The 20999-nt window shown below is 43.4% G+C and overlaps 1 protein-coding gene across 1 annotated transcript in view; it reads left to right on the top strand.

The window, feature by feature from the left end:
- Positions 1 to 20999, top strand: part of LOC138214690 (fibrocystin-L-like) — a 40333-nt gene that overhangs the window by 1251 nt on the left and 18083 nt on the right. The window contains exons 2-40 of the mRNA XM_069176464.1: positions 1162 to 1306; positions 1400 to 1508; positions 1622 to 1679; positions 1761 to 1854; positions 2186 to 2239; positions 3676 to 3749; positions 3857 to 3899; positions 4138 to 4208; positions 4303 to 4413; positions 5537 to 5629; positions 6356 to 6615; positions 6725 to 6816; positions 6919 to 7078; positions 7623 to 7758; positions 7920 to 8063; positions 8257 to 8411; positions 8649 to 8759; positions 8927 to 9073; positions 9229 to 9353; positions 9440 to 9603; positions 10170 to 10403; positions 10655 to 10752; positions 11723 to 11855; positions 11973 to 12127; positions 12268 to 12390; positions 12674 to 12779; positions 13249 to 13356; positions 13451 to 13612; positions 13714 to 13835; positions 14042 to 14171; positions 14926 to 15118; positions 15657 to 15799; positions 16023 to 16124; positions 16443 to 16628; positions 17329 to 17502; positions 17615 to 17820; positions 18417 to 19389; positions 19804 to 20052; positions 20207 to 20356. Of these exons, the coding sequence (XP_069032565.1) occupies positions 1162 to 1306; positions 1400 to 1508; positions 1622 to 1679; positions 1761 to 1854; positions 2186 to 2239; positions 3676 to 3749; positions 3857 to 3899; positions 4138 to 4208; positions 4303 to 4413; positions 5537 to 5629; positions 6356 to 6615; positions 6725 to 6816; positions 6919 to 7078; positions 7623 to 7758; positions 7920 to 8063; positions 8257 to 8411; positions 8649 to 8759; positions 8927 to 9073; positions 9229 to 9353; positions 9440 to 9603; positions 10170 to 10403; positions 10655 to 10752; positions 11723 to 11855; positions 11973 to 12127; positions 12268 to 12390; positions 12674 to 12779; positions 13249 to 13356; positions 13451 to 13612; positions 13714 to 13835; positions 14042 to 14171; positions 14926 to 15118; positions 15657 to 15799; positions 16023 to 16124; positions 16443 to 16628; positions 17329 to 17502; positions 17615 to 17820; positions 18417 to 19389; positions 19804 to 20052; positions 20207 to 20356 (6093 nt within the window). The remainder of the gene's footprint in view (positions 1 to 1161; positions 1307 to 1399; positions 1509 to 1621; positions 1680 to 1760; positions 1855 to 2185; positions 2240 to 3675; positions 3750 to 3856; positions 3900 to 4137; positions 4209 to 4302; positions 4414 to 5536; positions 5630 to 6355; positions 6616 to 6724; positions 6817 to 6918; positions 7079 to 7622; positions 7759 to 7919; positions 8064 to 8256; positions 8412 to 8648; positions 8760 to 8926; positions 9074 to 9228; positions 9354 to 9439; positions 9604 to 10169; positions 10404 to 10654; positions 10753 to 11722; positions 11856 to 11972; positions 12128 to 12267; positions 12391 to 12673; positions 12780 to 13248; positions 13357 to 13450; positions 13613 to 13713; positions 13836 to 14041; positions 14172 to 14925; positions 15119 to 15656; positions 15800 to 16022; positions 16125 to 16442; positions 16629 to 17328; positions 17503 to 17614; positions 17821 to 18416; positions 19390 to 19803; positions 20053 to 20206; positions 20357 to 20999) is intronic.

Genomic DNA, 20999 nt, shown 5'->3' with positions numbered 1-20999 from the left:
CTCCTCCCAGTTTCAGGTGAGAGGCGAACACCGAGCACCTTATAAAGAGTCAGTGCTCTCACCTGGACACAGACTGACTGACAGACTGACTGACTGACTGACTGACAGACTGAGAGACTGACTGACAGACAGACAGACTGACTGACTGACTGACTGACGGACGGACTGACGGACTGACAGATGAATGTATATTCAATATATCGCTGTAATTCAGTAATAATCGTTATTTATAACAAGCTTTTCGAAGTATTTCAATGTTGTTATTTTATTTTCCTTAAATTCGTCATTATTATTATTATTATTTTATTTTTTTTACACCTGATATGAGGCCGAGTCTGCTTTATGCGCATGAGAGAGAGAGAGAGAGAGAAAAAAAACATTATCCTGAAATATCACTTTTCTGTATCTAATTATTTACCATCGTCTCCACAGCTCGACGTGAACAGCAGCTGCAGGTGAGGCAGCACAGAAGCTCTCCAGGATGGAGACGACCTCGAAGCCGGCGGCTCTCCTCCTCGCGCTCTGGTGCTGCTGCAGTAAGTAACGTGAAAACTGACGAGTAGCCTTTTCCTTCAAGCTCATGCTCCACGCGTGAGTTTTAGTTCCTTGTGTGTAGTTGTAGTTTTAAATGCGTAGAAAGGAAAAAGTCAACCGCTGCAGGAGGGAAAAGATCTCTGACGCAATTTCATGTATGTCTTCAGGTGCCCAACACATTACCTTAGTTAATCCACGCAGAGGAAGCGTAAATGGAGCAACACGACTCACCATCAAGGGAAACGGTAAGAGACCCACAATTATTGTTATCTTGTTTCAAAACGATAAATCTTATTCTACGTTTTTCTACAGAATATGATAAATTAATTAAATAGCCTTTTGGTATTTTACATTTCAAATTATGTTGTCTAGTTATTAGCCTACAATAGCTTACTATAGAAGTCGTAAGAGGTGAAAGGGAAGAAATTGTATTTTAGTTGTTGATTAATTTGTCAGTTGTCCTGAATGTGCTCATCCAAAGCCTGTGGGAATGGTGCATTATGGGATTTTCTCCAGTGGGAATCATCTCTTCTGCTTTTTGACTCCAAGAACATTAAACCAGAAAAACACATTGCCTCTGTTGTTACAGAAGTGATTTGTTTTGTGTTGTTTTTTCTTTGTGTCCAGGTTTTGTCCAGGAACGACGGCTCCAGGTGAATCCAAAAGACGACACGTTTGGAAACCGAGTGACCCTGGTGTCAGATACCCTGTCCATCCCCTGTGACGTGGAGAGAGACTCAACGCACGACAATTGGATCTTGTGCAACACCAGGTACAGAAGGGTTACAGACAAGGAAAGACAAACATTTTTAAAGGTTATTTAACACATACAGCAAGTTAAAACTGATCATTTTGTGCGTCACAGACCGATGCCAGAAGATCAATATTTCGTCCACTTCAGTGTGGATGGTGTCCCCCTTCCTAACCGCAATATATGCAATGGCAATTCCAGACCATACTACTGCAGCTTTTATGTAAGTTTGAATGCAATGCTGAGGCTCTGATTTACAAGCTAACTCACTGATTAGATCATTTTTTTAGGGATTTTCTAACAGTCTCTTTCCATCCTCACTGTAACTCTCCTCAGACCACCAAGTATCGCACACCTACCGTCACCTCTCTGAGTCCATTCAGCGGTCTTCCAGGTACAGTCCTCACACTGTGCAGCGATTTTACTGAATAAAACTCTGAACTTTTTTGTTAAACCCACTTTGAAAACCCTGCAGGCACGTTGGTGACGCTGCGCGGACGCACCTATTCTGATGTGTACGGAAGCAACGTAGACACCAGCTCCAACGGCCTCAACGTCAAATTCCTGAGGTATTAAAACAAAATGGAAACGGGAAAATCTGTTTGTCTTCCCCGAGCATGAAAGTATAGTTCTTTAAAATAAGGGGACATTTCCGTCAGCTGTTATCCTTTCAATATCTTCTAAACCAGTTTGACATGAGAAAACTCTCCAAATAAAGTGTGTTTATTTGCACTGCAAACAACTTGCGTGTTCTTAATCCACTTTAAGACTTTAGAAAGGTTTAAAGCAGGAATTTGTTTACTCGCTCACGAAACAGGAATTCAGTTTATAGGCATTAAAATGCAGACTCTAAATAAAACTTCATGTATTCGCTCTTTAATCTAATCTTGGTTGTTGCAGGTCCTACATGGGAGGAATGCCTTGTCAGCTGCTGAAACCAGAGTCAGATGAGCTGTAAGTAGTTTGTCTGGACGCCCGTTTCATTTTCAAAACAAATCACTGTATATTTCAGTGTATGTTTTATGATACATACAGTGGTGTGAAAAAGTGTTTGCCCCCTTCCTGATTTCCAATTTTTTTTGCATGTCTGTCACACTTATATGTTTCAGATCATCAAACAAATTTAAATATTAGTCAAAGATAAAACAAGTAGACACAAAATGCAGTTTTTAAATGAAGGTTTTTATTATTAAGGGAGGAAAAAAATCCAAACCCACATGGCACTGTGTGAAAAAGTGTTTGCCCCCTCCTGTTAAAACATAACTTAACTGTGGTTTATCACACCTGAGTTCAACTTCTCTAGCCACACCCAGGCCTGATTACTGCCACACCTGTTCTCAATCGAGAAATCACTTCAATAGGACCTGCCTGACAAAGTGAAGTAGACCAAAAGATCCTCAAAAGATAGACATCATGCCGAGATCCAGAGAAATTCAGGAACAAATGAGAAAGAAAGTAATTGAGATCTATCAGTCTGGAAAAGGTTCTAAAGCCATTTCTAAAGCTTTGGGACTCCAGAGAACCACAGTGAGAACCATTATCCACAAATGGAGAAAACATGGAACAGTGGTGAACCTTCCCAGGAGTGGCCGGCCGACCAAAATTACCCCAAGAGTGCAGCGACGACTCATCCGAGAGGTCACAAAAGACCCCACGACAACATCCAAAGAACTGCAGGCCTCACTTGCCTCAGTTAAGGTCAGTGTTCATGACTCCACCATAAGAAAGAGACTGGGCAAAAATGACTGCATGGCAGAGTTCCAAGACGAAAACCACCGCTGAGCAAAAAGAACATTAAGGCTCGTCTCATTTTTGCCAGAAAACATCTTGATGATCCCCGAGACTTTTGGGAAAATACTCTGTGGACTGACGAGACAAAAGTTGAACTTTTTGGAAGATGTGTGTCCCGTTACATCTGGCGTAAAAGTAACACCGCATTTCAGAAAAAGAACATCATACCAACAGTAAAATATGGTGGTGGTAGTGTGATGGTATGGGGCTGTTTTGCTGCTTCAGGACCTGAAAGACTTGCTGTGATAAATGGAACCATGAATTCTACTGTCTACCAAAACATCCTGAAGGAGAATGTCCGGCCATCTGTTTGTGACCTCAAGCTGAAGCCAACTTGGGTTCTGCAGCAGGACAATGATCCAAAACACACCAGCAAGTCCACCTCTGAATGGATGAAGAAAAACAAAATGAAGACTTTGGAGTGGCCTAGTCAAAGTCCTGACCTGAATCCTATTGAGATGCTGTGGCATGACCTTAAAAAGGTGGTTGGTGCTGGAAAACCCTCCAATGTGGCTGAATTACAACAACTCCGCAAAGATGAGTAACAAATATTTGTGTTGCTCTGTTCTGTATTAAAAGTCTTTTAAATGTTTCTAAAGGTACAACCTAAAAGTGGATTCTGAAAAATCTCAATTTGGACACATGAGCTGCAAAATGACGGGGACGTACGTCGGTAAGCTGCTTTTGTTCACTGTTAAATCACAGCTTCTTTTAATACATAAAAACGACTTTCAAAGTGTCCAAACTGCCTGTTAATTCATTATGTTTCATGTCCAACAGGTCATCAAAACCTGAGTTACATCCTTGATGGTGAATACGGAAGGTAAAGTGTTTGTTGGAACCGCTGACCTCTCTTCAATTTTGCCGTTTTATATTCTTTAATTTAAGATTTATGGTTAGGGAAAATTGTGTTTACTTAAACTGAAAAATGCGTAGACAAACCGGCAGAAATAGCTCTTGAAGATTCAACTTCTTGGTGATAAACTCCTTGTGTCAAAAACAATGTTTTTGTTCCAACAGCTTTATGTTTGATGAATTGTTTCTGTATTTTTGTTTTGTAGGAGTTTCGTCGAAAAGAACGTGTACAGGGTCTCTGCTGCGGGGAAGCTCTCCACGTTCCAGACATTTGCAGGTACGTTAGACGGCAACAGTTTGTTCACAAGGAGTGTGGCGGTTTTCACATGTGACTCCTGTCACGTATGTTTTTTTTTATGTCTCCTGCTCAGAGGTGACCGGAGTCTCTCCATCACACGGGAGCGTCATGGGGGGAACTCTGCTGACCATCCACGGCCGCTTCTTCGACCAAACCGATCAACCGGCGCACGTTCTCATCGAAGGTAATCCTAAACGTGCTACTTATAAAGCCGGTTACCAACACCATGGCAACTTCGCTCCTATCGTTTCCCACACCGTGCAAAGCGTTCAGCGTGAACGGACGGATATCGAAACGCGGAACCACAAAACAAAACTCTGAACGTCGTCGGGGCTTCGAGTGTCGCGGTGGCGATAATCCTTTTCAACGCAGCAGAATGTTTGCATACTTCAAGATAAAAGAAATGTACAGAGTTGTCGCACAGTTCGAGAAAATAATCTTCCAGGAGCTTAGAGACACGGCAGACCATAACAAACGACCCAGCGTCTTTCATACCGACACGCCGTTCACTTCGGTTGCAATTCAGAGGAAGCCTCTTCTGGTGAATCTGTTTTTGTAGAACTTTTGAAAGCTGGTATGTGAGCTCAGAATAGAATCCAATAGAAACACAATCTGTTTTTGAGGTGTGATATAAAAAAGGATGATGAATTTAGAGGCCTGCAAGGCGCCAGAAACACGTCAACCAGACAAAGAGTGTTCAGCAAACATTTTCAAACAATACTGAACAAAAATTAGGAATAGTTATTCAATTAACTTGAGTAAATCACATTTTTAGACAGCGATGTCTACAATAAAATGTACGTGTAACCGTAGCCATAGAGAAGAATTAGTCCATTGTGCCTTTTCTTTGTTTTAAAGTTTAAAACCTTAAAAACATCCAGCTAAACAACCATTTTTAATAATCTATACAGCAGAAAATTGAATGCGTTTAAGCATTGACCCTGTGAATGTTTAATTATATTATCTTATTGTTACAGATGTAGCATGTTACTGTGATTGGTCATTAAAACAAATATTTGATATGTTGTTTACATTAAAATCGAATCTTCAGCTTTCCAATTAAAGCAGGGGAGGAAAAAGTATCATATTTATGTCTGAAATGTTGTAAAGTCAAAGTATAAAGTGGCATAAAATGTTAATAAAGTACAAGTGCCTCACAGTTGCACATAAGTACAATACTAGTTACTACTTACAGCAGTCATTTTCATCTCTGCTTCACATCAGGTGATGTAGTTTTTTGTGTAAGTATAAATCTATTGTGAGCGAAGACATGCTTTCAATCACTGACATTTGACATTTCTCCTCAGGCCTTCCTTGTGAGATCCAGAGTGTGGCCGAGAACAGAATTACATGCAAGACTCCCAGAAACCCGATGAACAACAAAACGACAGTCTACCCAGGTGAGAACAGGCCGTCTCGATCCATGCTGCTTTTTAATTCGCTCTTCATCTGAGCAACGCGTGGACATCAGTTGACAAGTTGAACGCTGGAAGAATTTCAAATATCCGTCTTCGCTCTTCTTATCAACAAAGCTGTTATCTGGAAGATGATGATTTCAGTTCATCACTTGTCACAGGTCATCGAGACTCGACTTTGATGTGCTTTGTGCCGCAACTAGATGATCTGTTATCTGGCTGTGACAAAGGCACGTGTTTTTAATCACGCAAAAGAGTTCTGACTGAGCTGACGTCAACAGCAGACGCAGCTACTGATTTTTAATAGTTTCCCACAACCTTTTTTTATCAGGAATTTTCTTAAGAAAAACAAGGAACCCTTTAATGCTTTTGGCTGCTGGAACCAAAACAATTAGACCAAAAAACACGCCATAAATTCCTTTCATTTATCTCACTAGTGCAGTGTAGTATTTGGCAGTATAATTTCGGTTGTCAGTATAATGGTTGTTGAGCTACAAACATACATACATATATATATATATATATATATATATATATATATATATATATATAATTCAATTCACTGCTATATGACAAAAAAAAGTCATTGAAAAATGACTGACACAATTAAGACGTCATCAAATATTTGCAGTTACATTTTCTGTCAATTGATCAACGGACTGATTGCTTCAGCTCTGACTTTGACAAACTGTCCTTCATCTCTACGTCCAGGCGGCCGAGGCTTGAAGATGGAGGTGTGGAACAATACGAGGCCCCGTTACCTGTCTGACATCTGGAGCTACGACAACCACAAGAAAGGGTACTGGTTGCAGTGGGTTGACTCCTTGCCCCACACCTTCAAATTTAGTGATTTCAGCACACGATCCACGGGCTTCTTCATACCTCCAGCCAGCACCAACTACACGCTATACCTCCACTGTGACAACCGATGCGAGCTCCACCTCAGCTCCTCCCGCCGCCCCGAGGACAAGGTACGAACACAGCGTTCATTTGAAAGCACAGTAACACGTGCTGAGGCCATTTGATTGTGCAAAATCAACAGAAATCAGATGTACTTTGAGATTTGTAACTTTTTTCCAGGTAAAAATTGCATTCCAGCCATTTCATGTCCTCAACTACACAGTACTGGAATCACAAAAATCGGAAATATTGGCTCTCGAGAAAGGAAAACCGTAAGCATTGGCAGCACGGCTCTATTTACCCACAAATCCTACGTTTCGTGGTACACGACAGATGCTGTAAATACACTGAAATGAAATTGTTTTTGTCCGCAGCTACTACTTAGAACTTCTGCACCAACAATATCAATATAGTGCACACATCAACATCGGCTTCTTCCAAAATGAGAGTTCCTTTACGGAAGACCAGACGGGCGACGCTGTCAGCGAAGTTCAGGACATCGTGGCTGAATATGACTTGTTTGATGAGGAACAGGTACCGTATGTAGTGGTGATGAGTGATGCTCAAACTGACCGCTCACCCCAGATTATCTGCTCCACGGCCCTCTCGGCCAAGTTAGATACCACAAAGCTAAAGCCAGGAAACAGTTAGCTTAGCATTGAAGACTGGAAACTGGGGGAAACGGCGAGCCTTGATCTGGATCTATCCAAAGAAGTCGGGAAAACTAAACAGTCAAACCCTTTGTAAAACCACCAGCTCTCTTTGTAATGCTAACGAAATCATGGACATTTAAAGTAGTATTAAATGCAAGTAAACATGAAAGGAAAACTTGTAAAGACACGACATGAGGCCTGAACGCATGAAGGCAGAATCAACTCTTCAGAACGAAGTCAACCGTGAACATCAGGGAACTGTCCTGGATTTTCTAGTTTTCTAGGGTTCATTTTTTGGGGGCAAAGATACTATCTGCAGTCAGTTATAAACCAGGCAATGTACCGTCTTTAGGCGGACAATGCTGATTTCTGGACTGCTGTGAGCATAATTTAATTTTCCTGCCCTCATTCTTCCCGTTACCCAGGTGGTTACCTTTAGCTCGTGGCCCACCAACATCGCTGGCGTCAAAGAGGTCCAGAAAGTGAGCGTGGTCAGCAACTGCGTGAGCCACATCTGCGGGAGCATCTTCTTCAGCCTCGGCTACGGAGACGCCAACACCGGTAACGCCAACGCCGTTTATTTGGCTTCATAAACAACGGCAGCCGAGAACAGAGAGTTCCGGTGGCAGTAAAAGGAAACTCTCTGCATATGTTTGTATAATTTCATGAAACTCTGCAGGTTTATACGCGTGTTTACGAGCTTCGTCCGCGTCTCCCTTCAGGTCTGATCCCTGTCGACGCATCGGCAGGCGCGGTGGAAGCAGCCTTGAACCAGCTGTGGTCCATCAAGCCCGACACGGTCCAGGTCACCAAACAGGATCTCGGTCAAGAGTCGCACTACACTGTCACTTTCAATTCTGAAAGAGGTAAATAAGGAGGCAAATAAAGTTTGGTCGATACATTATAACAATAACAAAAGTGCAGTAATTTGATTTCAAATTGCTTGAAAAGATTTGCTTTCAGTGAGTGTGACAGATTATTTAATTATGTGGTGTCACTGTTGGTTTTATGAGCCAAAGTGCAATAGATTTGTATATTTCTTGTACTCTTTTCTTTTAGGTGACTTCAGACTGCTTAACCACAAGGTTTTTGACGCGGACAACGAGGTCACCGTTGCCGAGGTTACGAAGGGGAGAAGCAACATGGACACGTTCACTCTGCTCTGGGGGGGAATCCCTACGAAGCCCATCAACACCAACGCATCAGAGTCCGAGGTCTGTAATGTAACAAAAAAGTCCAGCACATGAAATCTAAGTCTGATTGGGATGACGATTTAAAAGTTGAATTATTGAGTTGGAAGTTTTTCCATCTCAAAATTTAGAAGCTCCCAAATGTAAATGAATATCTCGAAATGACAACTTCACTTCATTTTGAAAAAGAGCTCGTTGGCAAATCTGGCAGCTTTTACAGCACGAACAAAGCTAAGCTCCGCTGTACGTGACTGTGAACAGGTTCAGTCGGCGCTGGAGGACATGATGAAAGGCGAGTGTCCCGATGAGATCCTTACGACCAAAGGCAGCGACGTGGCATACTTCAACGACTTTGAAAATTTCAACCCTCAGGTCAGTTTCTGGTCTACAACCGTAAAGTGGAGACAAACTGTGACAGGCAGTTTTGTATGTTGTCTATTCGAAAAACAATTCTTGTTATTGCCGTCCAAATAAATTGTTTCCTCACAATTAAAATCTTTAGAGAATTTGCTTTTTATTTTCTTGCTGTTTTCTTGCAGTTGAATAATGAAAATGGGGCTCGTGTGAAACACTTGGCTTTCTGTGGCCTGTGGTCGCTGAAGAACGCTGAGATTCTCTTCACGGAAAGCTTCACCAAAAAGTCTGGAGCCAACTACGGAAAAATTTTATTGGACGAACACCCCATGGTAAAACACACGTCAATATTTATTGCTGCTGATTTCGTACATTGGCGCAGAATTTATATTGTAAATGAATCCCATTCAGAAAGTAACTGATTGGACCTGGTCTGTAAATACATCATTATACTTTTTAAAAGCAATTTGCATTCATTTCCTTCCAGCTTTGCTTCGCATACAAGGGGATGCTGAAGGACGAGGTAGGAGTGAAGTTAACTTACCGCGACAATACAGCCACAACCAAGACCGTGAAGGCAAAGATCGACACGGTCTTCACCAAAGGACACAAGTCAGTTAAATCTAGAGAGGGATTTTAAAACGGGTCGCTGTTTCTCAGTAAAACAGCAGTTTGGTGAGTGATTGTTTTCTTCACAGATGGAGTTACAAATGCATGGACCTGAAGAGCTCTCTGCAGGCAGTGTACATCGGGACCAAATACCGTCTGCTGGAGTTTTACCTCTACAGAGACGCCTCCGGTGGAGATTTCTACGTCGATGCTGTTCACTTCGGAAAGAGGCGCACAACAAGCGATGACAATGGTACAGAGCTTTATAGCACTTTCGGTTTTGTATGATTCTTTCAAAATTTTTATTACAACCGGTTGTTATTTAGAAGCTCAATCAGACAACGTTCTAGTATTTTACCTTGGCAGAAAAGTACACTTTGTTTTGTAAGAATCCAACATTATCGAGTCAATGTTTTTCAGTAGTGATTGATTTGTCCATTTTTTTTCTTGACAGCCACCCAATTAGCTGTTCTTTAAAATGTCAGAATATGGTTGAAATGGTCGACCAGCGTTTCCCCAAAGCCAAAGCAGCAACCGAAAATGTCTTGTTTGATTCCCGACCAAGACACCACAACAAAAATAATCTCAGTTTAATAACAGCGAAGACTAAAGAAACCAGAAAATTTGCACATTTTAAAGGCTGGAATCACAGAATTTCAGCATTTTAGAAAGATTAATCAATTATCAAAATAGTTGGCAATAATTCTCTGATGATGCTCTATTTTGTAGTATTTCAATACCTTTCTACGTTGCAGGTTGTCTCACTAATATCTAAACGTTGACTACATTTTTGGGATCTTTTCGTGCTGTTTCTTACAGCCATTCCCCGGAAGAGGAGGCCTCCTCCGTTCGAGAGCTCTGGTCGGTCCTTCGAGGTGATCTCTGTCAGCAAGAACGCACCGAGCGCTTCACAGATCAGCTACACGATCAAAGCCACACCTGTAGATTGTGCGTTTGGGTTCCCGCTGTTTGACGTTGGCTTCCTGCAGGTAATCCTGCATTCATTTACTTGTGTGGCGCAAGATTATCATATGAACTCCTCCTTTTCAAGCAGTACGTAGGCTGCAGGAAAACACAGATGTAGTGTCTGCTTGCTTTGGGTTTGTTTTGTTGTTATGATCCAGGAACTCCAAATATGGGCAGATGGGTAGTCTTAGTGAAGCTGAAGGGAAGTAAACAAGTGGGAACCACCTGTTAGTTAATCCGACACCGCACAACACATTAGGCTCCCTCTTTGACTATTTTTCTCAACGGGTAAACATTTGGACGTGTTCTCAGGCTGTTGAAATCCTAACTGAGTGTAGAGTTCGTGTCAGGAAACGAGAGAAGGGGCTTTCCCAGTCACACGAGTACAGTCAGTCTGCTGGAGAAGCAATATGAGGTTCTCATCTGCCTGGATTGTGTGAGTTGGGAGACAAAATCCACATAAAAAAAAAATGCAGTGTACATTAGGTTGTAGAATTTGTCTCTTGAGTTATTTTGTTTCAGCAATGAAACCAGATGTCGTATTTAAGAGGTCAGCGTTGCTGCAGGACTGACTCGTAAAAGCGGAGGAAATGATCTGTAGCCCTCGGCCATGAGATAGAAATTACAGTACAGAGGCGCCTGAGTGGTCTTGTTTGTGTCTCGTGTCTCGACATGCTGCAGCCTCACAGATTACAGCAGAAGGCGGAAAACCTGCGTAAATTTAATCTGACTTCAGTTTTCACCTTTTGCCTCTATACTTTTGATAAAACATGGCATTTCTAAACATCTAAATTAAGATATAATGATGCATAAAATGGGCTATGACTCAAAACCATAAGTTTTTAAAAGGTGTAAACGTGACCCATGTATACCTTTCACTGTTATTATTTTTGTCTTTGCGACGCAAGAACGTAATTCCCACATATGCCTCAATGTAAACAAAGGTCGAACTTTGCAGCAATAGATAAACCTGGTACAAACGGTACCGTCTGTTTCTATCTCTCGGGAAAAACTACTCAGAGAACCAAGGTTACAATGTAACCATACGTCCTCTATCGTCTTGAGACTCTCTCTCCACTCTGTTACATATTTTATATGTACGAGTTGGAGAAACAGTCTCTTCACTCAGAGAACCAAGATTACAACTTAACCATACCTTCTCTGCATCGGCCACAAAATCCAGTATCTGTCGAGCTTTAATTCCTGGAACGAGAGTACAGCTTGCACCAGAACCACATACCACACAACTTGCAGAATGAGCTGGTTTGCAGAGAGGTCTTCCTGGAGAGGTCTTAACACTGTATAAATATACAAATAATAAAAATACTTATTTCATCCCGGAAAAACCGTGTGTTGGTGTTAAAAGACTGTTTATGACTGTTAATGAGAAAACTTGTTGTTCAAAGATGTCCAAAAACAACGAGGAAATGGTCGAATTCAGGGACGGAGCATCCACCGTCACCATCACCCGCCCTAGAAGAGCCTCGCCGCCTCTGAACGGCACTTTTGATGTGGAGATTTATGGAGGTCGAGCAGAAGGTACAGACGTTCGTCCTGTAATGACAGTGTTACCATTGGAGAGATGACACACTTACGCCACCTCTACATACTGTAGTCCCTTCTGAGGTGTCTTACCTGACCAGCACCTGTTCTCAGGTTTGCCTGCGAACATCGGTAAGGAGGACCTGAAGTACGCTCTGGAGAGCATCGTGGGGATGGGACATGTCAGCGTAGCTGAGGAGGGAAGCTGCAGACGACCCGTGTGGAGGGTGAAGTGGACCACCAATACTGGAAACCAGCCTCTGATCCACGTCTGACTCCTCTTCTTATCTTCCTTAGTTTTTTACCTTTATGATAAAATAAAAACACTCTGTTGCTAAAGTTTTTGCAGGAATAAAAGAGAACAGCCGTGCAGGTTTTGGGTCCTGATTGTGATTCGCTGTCGTTGCAGGTCGACAGCTCGTCAGTTGTCGGTGGAAACGTTGTCATTTCAGTTCATGAGCGCGTGAGGGGAGGACTGATGATCCGAAGTTTGACAGGAGATTTCCTGCGCGTCGCTGAAAACAAACCGCAGGTACAACTTATTCAATTCAAAAAGGCCTCCAGCACGTGTGGTTTTGGGTTTCAGCATCATCTGATCATTTACTATGAATCCTGTAGAGCAGGTTCTATTTTTATCTCTCTGCATAATGCTGCTGTATTCTATGTTTTCTGTGCCTGAAGGCAGGATTTCATTTGTCTGTTTTCATGCTATGAACTGCCAATAACCTCTTTGTACTGCAGTGACTGAGAGACGTCCTCCTTTACTCTGTGAAGCGTTACTTGATGTGTTAATGATTTGAACTTTATGCTCACAGGTGGAGGTTCACATCAACGGCATTCCCTCCAAGTGTTCGGGTGACTGTGGCTTTGAATGGTCAGAAGAGGAAACTCCAGTCGTGACTGGAATCAGCCCGTCTCAAGGTGCGCTCCCTAAAACGGCAGAGGTTCAGTCACCGTGAAGCATGACAAAGTTATTAATTATATTAGAACACTTTTCATACAAAAATCCAGCTCCAAGTGCTTTACAGCAAGAAAATTAAACACGGTGCTTCACATAAAAAACATAATGTAACATAAAAATATGCGAAAATGTAATTCAAAAATAGGAAAAAGAAATAAAATGCATAAGAACAGATCAAATTAAAAACACAGCAACACATTAATAAAAATAAAATATGCAGTCAGATTTCCTGACTTAAATCAAAACAGAGATGTGTAAGATCTGAGATTTTTGCTAAATTTGAACATTAAAAATGATGAAAATATAATATTTTCACACATCAAATGTGTCTGGGAAGTTCAACAATTTAGAACACCTGAGATGTCGATCATTGTATAACATAAAAGCTGGATCTATAATTAAATATACCTTTTTTTTTTTTTTTTTTAGGCTCTGATGGTCTGGGAACTCTGCTGACTGTTACCGGGACCGGCTTCAGCAGTGAGAACGCCTTCATCATGGTGGGAGGAGCCAGGTGCCACGTCAAAGAGGTCACAGGTGAGACGGGAACGTCGCACGGCAGTTTGTTCCTGTAATAAGATACGGTTCGTCTTCAGGTGTTGAGCCATATTTTTGTGAATGAATGCTCCAGCTACCACTCAGGTGTGCAGACTGAGCAGCTCCAGCGCCGGTACCTTCCCAGTGTCCGTCAGCTTCCCCTCTCTGGGTGATTCACGCTACGCAGGCGGGAACATCCTCCTCTTCACCTACCAGCTCGTTGTCTCTTCTTTGTTTCCGTCTGGACACATCGCAGGTCGGACTCGAAAAAAATCTGTGGAACAAACAAACATTGACACTCATCAATTATATTAGAAAGTTTAACACTTACCTTCTTTTCTTTTTTTTTTTCCTCAGGAGGCACCCTGCTGATAGTGACAGGCTTCGGCTTCAGCCCGAACGCCACCGTCACCGTCGGCAACAAGGAGTGTTCAGTGGTTAGTGCAAGTGACACCAAGCTGAAATGCAGAATACCCACAGTAAGTCTACAAACTGCAAACCACTGTTTTTCTATTGGTGTTATTTTCCCACATTATCTGACTGTACATTTCACATTTTTATATTATTTTACAGCACGATGAACTTGGTTTCTCGGTCTTTAGCTCTGAATAAGGCCCGACCACTCACTGATCTTTTATTCTTTTACTCTCTTTCTAATGAAAAACGCTGATATTACTCATTTCAGGGAGTAGTAGGGTCGCAGGTCATCACAGTGACGGTGGGAAACATGAGTCAGACAGCCAACTGCTCCATCGCCTACAATAAACTGACACCCCAGATCTCAGGCCTGAGCCCCCAGACCACTCCTGCGACTGGTGGGTCACATTTTACACCATTTACTCTAAATGAGGCCTTCATGCATCAAGTTCACGCGTCCAATAAACTGTCAGGGAGGTAAAATCACTGCATGAAGCTTGTATAGCGTTCTTTGATTGAGTTAAATGAAGAATCAAGTGTAATGAGGAGGTTGGGCTTTGTCAATAAAGATTAATAGCAGTCCTGTTTGTTGACTGAACACGGCAGAAACTATGCAGTAGTCGGCTTCCTCTTCGTTAATGAATAGAAAAAGGATTCAGTGTTTCTTCATTGTGTTTCAGAGCAAAGCATCAACATTGTGTTCTCTCACAAAACAAACCACTTGACTACATAAAGGTACATTTCTCATGAGTGAACCAGTTCTATAAGTATAGAAGGCTCGCGTGTTTTTTGTCGACAACAATCACAGAACGGGATGCTAAAAGTCAAACAAGGACTCCTATAATGTGTAAAAAGAAAAAAAGTATGAATGTATGAACCGTGAAAGAGCGTCATGTGTCTGCAGGGAGACGTTTATCTCATTTCAGTGTGTTTGCGATGCGTCATCCCAAACTTACAGCAGCATGTGGAAACTTTTTTGCTTCATCTCGTTAATTTTTCCTTTGAGTCACGTAATGTTGACTTGCAGGTCAGGGGCACTTTTTTTTTTTTTTTTTTTTTTTTTTTTTAGAAATGAAGAGGAATTCACAAAGTGACAAGTGCTAATTATCTCCGCAACTGAGTGATATTTAAAAAGGATTTTTGTCTGCGTAGCACGCAGAGTTCTCACCATCCAGGGATCGAACCTCGGAGGCCAAGGCAACGACGACAACATGGTGTTCGTAGGCAGGAGGGAGTGTGTCACCGCGCAGTGGACGGCGACGCACATAACCTGCGTTCTGCCCGTGCTGCCGCCCGGCCGGCACCAGGTGGACGTGCTGATTGGGAGCCTCTTCCCTCAGACCAGGTACGGATAAAACAAATTTTTAAAAAAAACACCGTTTTAAAACAAAACAAAAGGTGGTGATGGTGTCGCCAGATGTAACGAGTGTTTTTGAAATGTTCCCTCATGCGTCAAACGGGCTGGTGTTGCGTGAAGGTCGGGTGTAAAAGTTGATCTGAAGATACGAGCTGTTATCTCAAGAATGTCCCCTTATTCAGCTCTGTAAACACGATAACAGTTAATACAGACGGCAAGTCAAACAAAAGAAAAACAAACATAAAAAAAGTCTAAGTGAGTCAGAAAATTAACTAATTAAAAGCAGGATATCGTATATAAGGCAAATTTATTTTAAATAAATGGATGAGACCGTTTTCTTGACCCGGGACAGTTTAGGTGGACTGGATCTGACTTTGGCGTATATTAAGTGTCCAGTGATACAGTTAAATAATTAGTGGGTTAAACTCCCCTTAAAACTGTCCCATCATTGTTATTCATATCAAAATGTGACAAGCGATGATATAATTTGAAATGAATTTGTGTGACTGTCTTTTTTCTTTTACAGTAGTGGTGTGAACACGACCATTGAATACATCCTGGACGTCTACGGCGTCTCCCCGCCGTGCGGCTCTTTGATGGGCGGAATCAAACTGACCGTTTCTGGCTCTGGTTTCAGCAGCAACACGTCTGACAACCGAGTGTCCGTCGGTAAGCAACATGTGACTCAGCGGTTTCAAACCGTCTTGAAAATACCACAGCGATAATCTACACCAACAAACTGTGCGTTTTACCAACGAATGAATCCAAACGGGAGCCGGTGGAAACCCGTGTTGACGTTACGACGGCGGCAAATATGGAAAAGCAGTATTAAATGCCATCTGAAGTTTCACACATGATGTCACTCGTATTTTGTTGTCGTGTGGGGTGACAGGAGGCGCCGAGTGCGAAGTGACGGCCGCCTCGGAAAACGAACTGCAGTGTGTTGTGCGGTCGGGGGAGACGCACGTCGTCACCAACCAGGAAACCCATTACGGTAGGTTCACGTTTCCCTCCTTTGTGCAGGTGTCAAACTAAATCTGAGCAGGTTGAAATTAAATCAAACAAGAAGAGGATTAACATACGGAAAACTGCTGCGAGCGAGGACGCCGTCACCCTCGTGACTGCTACACCTAGAAACTCAAGAAACCGAGATCTCAAAACTGGTTTGTCCTTCGTTCTGTGTTAATAAGTCATATTTAGAAACGGGGTTACGAGTACTTAAACTACACGTTGCCGTAGCCTCAGACAATGAAACCTCGTCCTGCGTGTGTTATTGTTTCTGTCCGTGTGAGACTTCCTGTCTGTGTTCCAGCGTATAACCGAAGGTACTTATGGAGTCCCACCTTGCTCACGGTGTTTGTTGGAGACGTGGTGACGTGGCGTTGGGAGGCTCCACCCTTCCTGAAATTCGGGTACCGCGTCTTCAGTGTTTCCAGCCCGTTTGGCAAAATTTATGAAGGAGGGCCATTTAACAGCGGGGAGTCAAAGACTCCCAAAGGTACAAATACCACAGAGTTCCCTCTTTTATCTCCATTAGATAGAAAAATTCACCCTTACATTATTTTGCAGTGAGATATCATCTCATCATTTGCACATTTCTTATTATTATTTTCCTTTAAGTAAGCAGATAAAAGTGATATTGCGAGATTGAAATCTCCTTTTCAAGAAGTGGTCAAAAACGAGGTTTAAAAACAGTCTTATGACAATAAATACTTTGCAAACAGCATAAGCAGGCAAAGAAAAACATAAATGTAATGACAGTTTGTTGGTTTTTCAATATTCATCCAAATAGATTAAAAAGTAATTAACTCCGTTAATGTTACTTGATAGAAAGGTTCTTCTTTGTTTGTTTTTTTTGTGCAAAGTTTAGTCCTCTAAACACCAACAGCATGACAAGAAGGTGTGAACATCTTTTTTGTTGAACGATCCAAAAATTGAATTTGAAATCAAAAAGCTATATTTGCAGCTCTTCCTTTCTTGCATCCTTAGTGCGTCCTGTTCTTTGTAGAAAAATATTGCTGCCTCAGCATCTTCTCCGGCCTTTTTATGCTGATGAGGTTTTTACTTTCGCCATTTTGTTATTTGTAACACGTGTTAAGTCATCAGGAATGTGCCCCCCCACCTTTAAAAGACACGGGACAGACAGAAAAGGCCACGTCCAGGCATGCTTCGTGATTTCTCTCTCGCTCCCGTCTCAGGGTTCTTCAGCTACCGCTTCACCGTGCCCGGCGTGTACTACTACAGCAGCGGCTACATCGACGACGCCAACGTCTGGCTGCTGCAGGGAGTCGTGAGGGTGAAGAGTCGGGAGGAGAAGAGCGGCAGAGTGTCCGTCAGCGTGGAGGGCATCGAGGCCAGACTGGCGGCAGGAGGTAAAGACGTTCTACGCGGCGACTCGAAAGCTTTATCCTCCGGTAAATCTGGAAACGCCTCGTTATTATGATAAAAGCTAACGATCGATGGATCGAACCGTCTGCGCTGCAGGTTCACGCCGCGTCAGAGGAGCAGCCCCGCCGTGCGTCGCCTCCTCGGCGTGCCAACGCGCCGACGGGGCCACAGACGGGCTCTCCTACAGCACCTCCGCCGACTCCACCTCCACGGTCCGCTCCATCTCTCCCAAACAGGGCTCGTACCACCGAGTGATCCGCATACAGGGCAACGACTTCAGCAACATCACCTGCGCCAATGAGGTGAACCCACTTATTATGACTTATAGCTGAATGGATTCAAATTAAAATGTGCTCTTTGGTATTTTTTTTTATGCAGGTAGTTTCTTCTTAAAAACACGTTCTAAGTTTATATATAACAGATACAACAGTGCAACATATTTATTTTATAAACGCTATAAAATCCATCACGACTTCCCAGAATCCTCCTAAAACGGAAAGAAACTATTTGAATGGCCTAATTTCAGTCAATTTGTCTGTATTTGACAAAACTAAACAAATAATTAGTTTAAATTTTTTTTTTTTTAATTTTGAGTAATAAAACACAAAGATGATGGCAAAAAGAGCCCAAATCTGTGAGGTAATACTGGACATCCTTCCAGAAATATGTGTATTTCTTAATTGAACCACACGTGCAAACTAACGTCACATGCTTTGCATCAATTTAAGCTTCATTTGAAGGACAATTAGATTTCATTCGCAGCCTGACATTTAGAAAACAAACTTTTCAACTTCGAAATCATTCTTTGGGCAGAAAATAAACAGTTTTCCGTAACCAAAGTTAAACTGCTGCGATTTCTCGTGTTTGTCGTGACTCGCTGGTCCGCTGTGTGCTGCAGGTGACGGTGGGAGATCAGCCCTGCCAGGTGATCACCAGCTCTCTGTCCGAGATCAACTGCCAGCTCCGCCCCGACAACGAGCTCCCCATCGGCGTCGCCCTCCCCGTGGCCGTCAGAGTCAACGGGCACGGCAGCGCCGTCATCGCGGTGCTCGACGAGCTCGGCCGTCGCTTCGTGGTCCTGCCCGTGATCGACTCGGTGTCGCCTCCCGTCGGCAGCCTCACCGGCCACACGAGGCTCCTCGTCCACGGCTCCGGCTTCTCAGAGGGACACGTGTCCGTAGCCGGCAAGCGCTGCAGCGTCCTGTCCGTCAATTACACCTGCATCATCTGCGACACCGCTCCCTCTCAGCCTCACGTCGGCAATGTCATCTTTCACGCGGGCCGGGTCCGAAGCTCCTGTCACTCAAACTGCTCCTTCGAGTACTCCTCCTCCGTCACTCCCGCGGTTACTCGCGTTTTCTCCGACGTCGTCGATAACGTCACTCTCGTAAACGTCTACGGCTCGGGGTTCGGCAGCCGTGCGGGCGACGTGGCGGTTTTCGCCGGCGCCACAGAATTGGAAGTCACCGCCGTAACCGATGGCAAAATCGCAGCGAGCGTCATCACCCTGCCGGCCGGCAACCATCTGCTCAGGGTGATCGTGAGAAGCAAAGGCCTTTCATCCGGTCAGTTCATCCTGAGCAGTCACGCCCGCGTCGTCATGAGCCCCAACGTGGGCAGCCTGGTCGGAGGAACCCCGCTCCTCCTCACGGGGACCGGCTTCGCTCCGGGCAACACCAGCGTGACGATTGGAAATAGACCCTGCGAGATTCAGGAGGTGACGCCGGGTCGGCTTCGTTGCCTGACGCCGCCTCGCACCAAAGGGGTGGTGACCGTCGTCGTCCAGGTCTTCTCTGTGAAGTATCATCCGCTCAAGTTCACCTACTCTGCAGCAGACACGCCTGTCGTCAGCGCCATCAGCCCCAACACGGGTAACTATGACGGTCGGGGAAATATTCTTCATACATTTCAGATTGTAAGCGAAGCCTGAACAGGAGACATAAAGGAGGGTTGTTGTATTGTTTTGGATCAATCATCCTTGTTGGGCTACAGGTTTTTGAATGCACGAAGCCACGAGCCAAAGAAAATTTTATAATTTCTGTAAACAAATTTATTTTTGGGGAAAAAGAAAAGTAAAGGTTTTTCTTTTTTTGTTTCAACTCCTCTAAATGATAAAATCTGTTTTTAAAATTTGTAAAATAAATTTAATCTGTGAGGGGGGAAAAAAATGTATGTTCCATCAAACTTATATTAATTCGTACTTTTTTATATAGTAAACTCAAATGAGTAATATTTTGAGAAAGACCGAGATCGTGCCTCAATCTAAACGAAAGCGTTTCCCACAGGGCCGAGCGGTTCCGTCGTGACACTGACCGGTTCGGGATTCGGCAATGACACTCAGCTCATCTCCGTCACCGTAAACCGCGTCCCCTGCGACGTGTCCTCGGCCTCCAACACGCAGGTCCGGTGCACCGCAGGAAACAACCCGGGGGGGACCTACCCAGTGATGCTGCACCACCAGGTCAAAGGTTACGCCAAGTCAGACGTCACGTTCGCGTACGAGCTGACTCTCGGCGCCGTGCAGCCCGACGAGGGTGAGCAGAGAGAGACGACGGTCCCGAACATTTTACTGCACTTCCTGTAGTCGTTCTGCTGTACTTCACTGATGCTCTGTCATATTCTCCCCCGCAGTTCCTGTTCTGATTTGTCTTTCCTGAATACGTTCTTTCCCTCTGATCTGTGATTCAGGGAGTTTTGGTGGCGGCGCTCTGCTGTCCGTTCAGGGCTCTGGGTTTGACCCGCACAACTCCACCGTGCTGATCTGCGGAGACAAGTGTGAAGTTCACAGAGAAATGTCGACGTCGACCCGTCTGTACTGCCAGTCTCCATTCAACAGCGGTGAGTTTAGTCTAAAAGAGACACAGTTAAAGTATATCGGCGTTCGGGTTTCCGTTTTTTGTCCCGAGTACTATTGATCTGGATTTATTTGCATTTAGATAAACAATCTGTGTGGACAGAAACCTTTGTGGAAACCATTTGCCAAAATTCGATCTGGAAACCCACAGCCTGTTGTCTGATGACAATTTAACTTTTTATTAGCTTTGTTTTGTGGTTTTTAAACAGCTGACTGAGTATAAACTGGATAATCACGAAACAATCTGGTGCGAGACGTCGTCTATTCTCACATCACAAGTTGCCAGTCGGACTGTGGTCATTTTAAGTGGAGACATAATATCTCCATTAGCGTTTTATTGTAATATTACTGCGCACAAGAACCAGTTTTCACCTTCGCAGCCCCAAAACGCAAAGTAACTAAAAAAATGTTTCTTTGACGAGAAGTTTGTCAGTTATTTTAGATTTTTTTTTTTTTTTTTGTAGAAAATAAAAGACTGCTCATTTTCTCATCAGCTACATTATCTACGACACGTTTCCCCTCAGAAAGAATGCGTCCTTGCTGGTTTTTGATATTTTCGAGACCCGACTTAATGTGACAAACCAGTCGGGTCTGAGCTGAACTTTAAACGGACACAAACCGAACGTG

The sequence above is a fragment of the Embiotoca jacksoni genome, unplaced genomic scaffold (assembly GCF_022577435.1).
Source record: "Embiotoca jacksoni isolate LCO1_2020_lvr unplaced genomic scaffold, fEmbJac1.0.p SCAF_7, whole genome shotgun sequence".
Taxonomy (NCBI): Eukaryota; Metazoa; Chordata; class Actinopteri; family Embiotocidae; genus Embiotoca; species Embiotoca jacksoni.
This window is presented reverse-complemented; position numbering and strand designations above follow the sequence as displayed.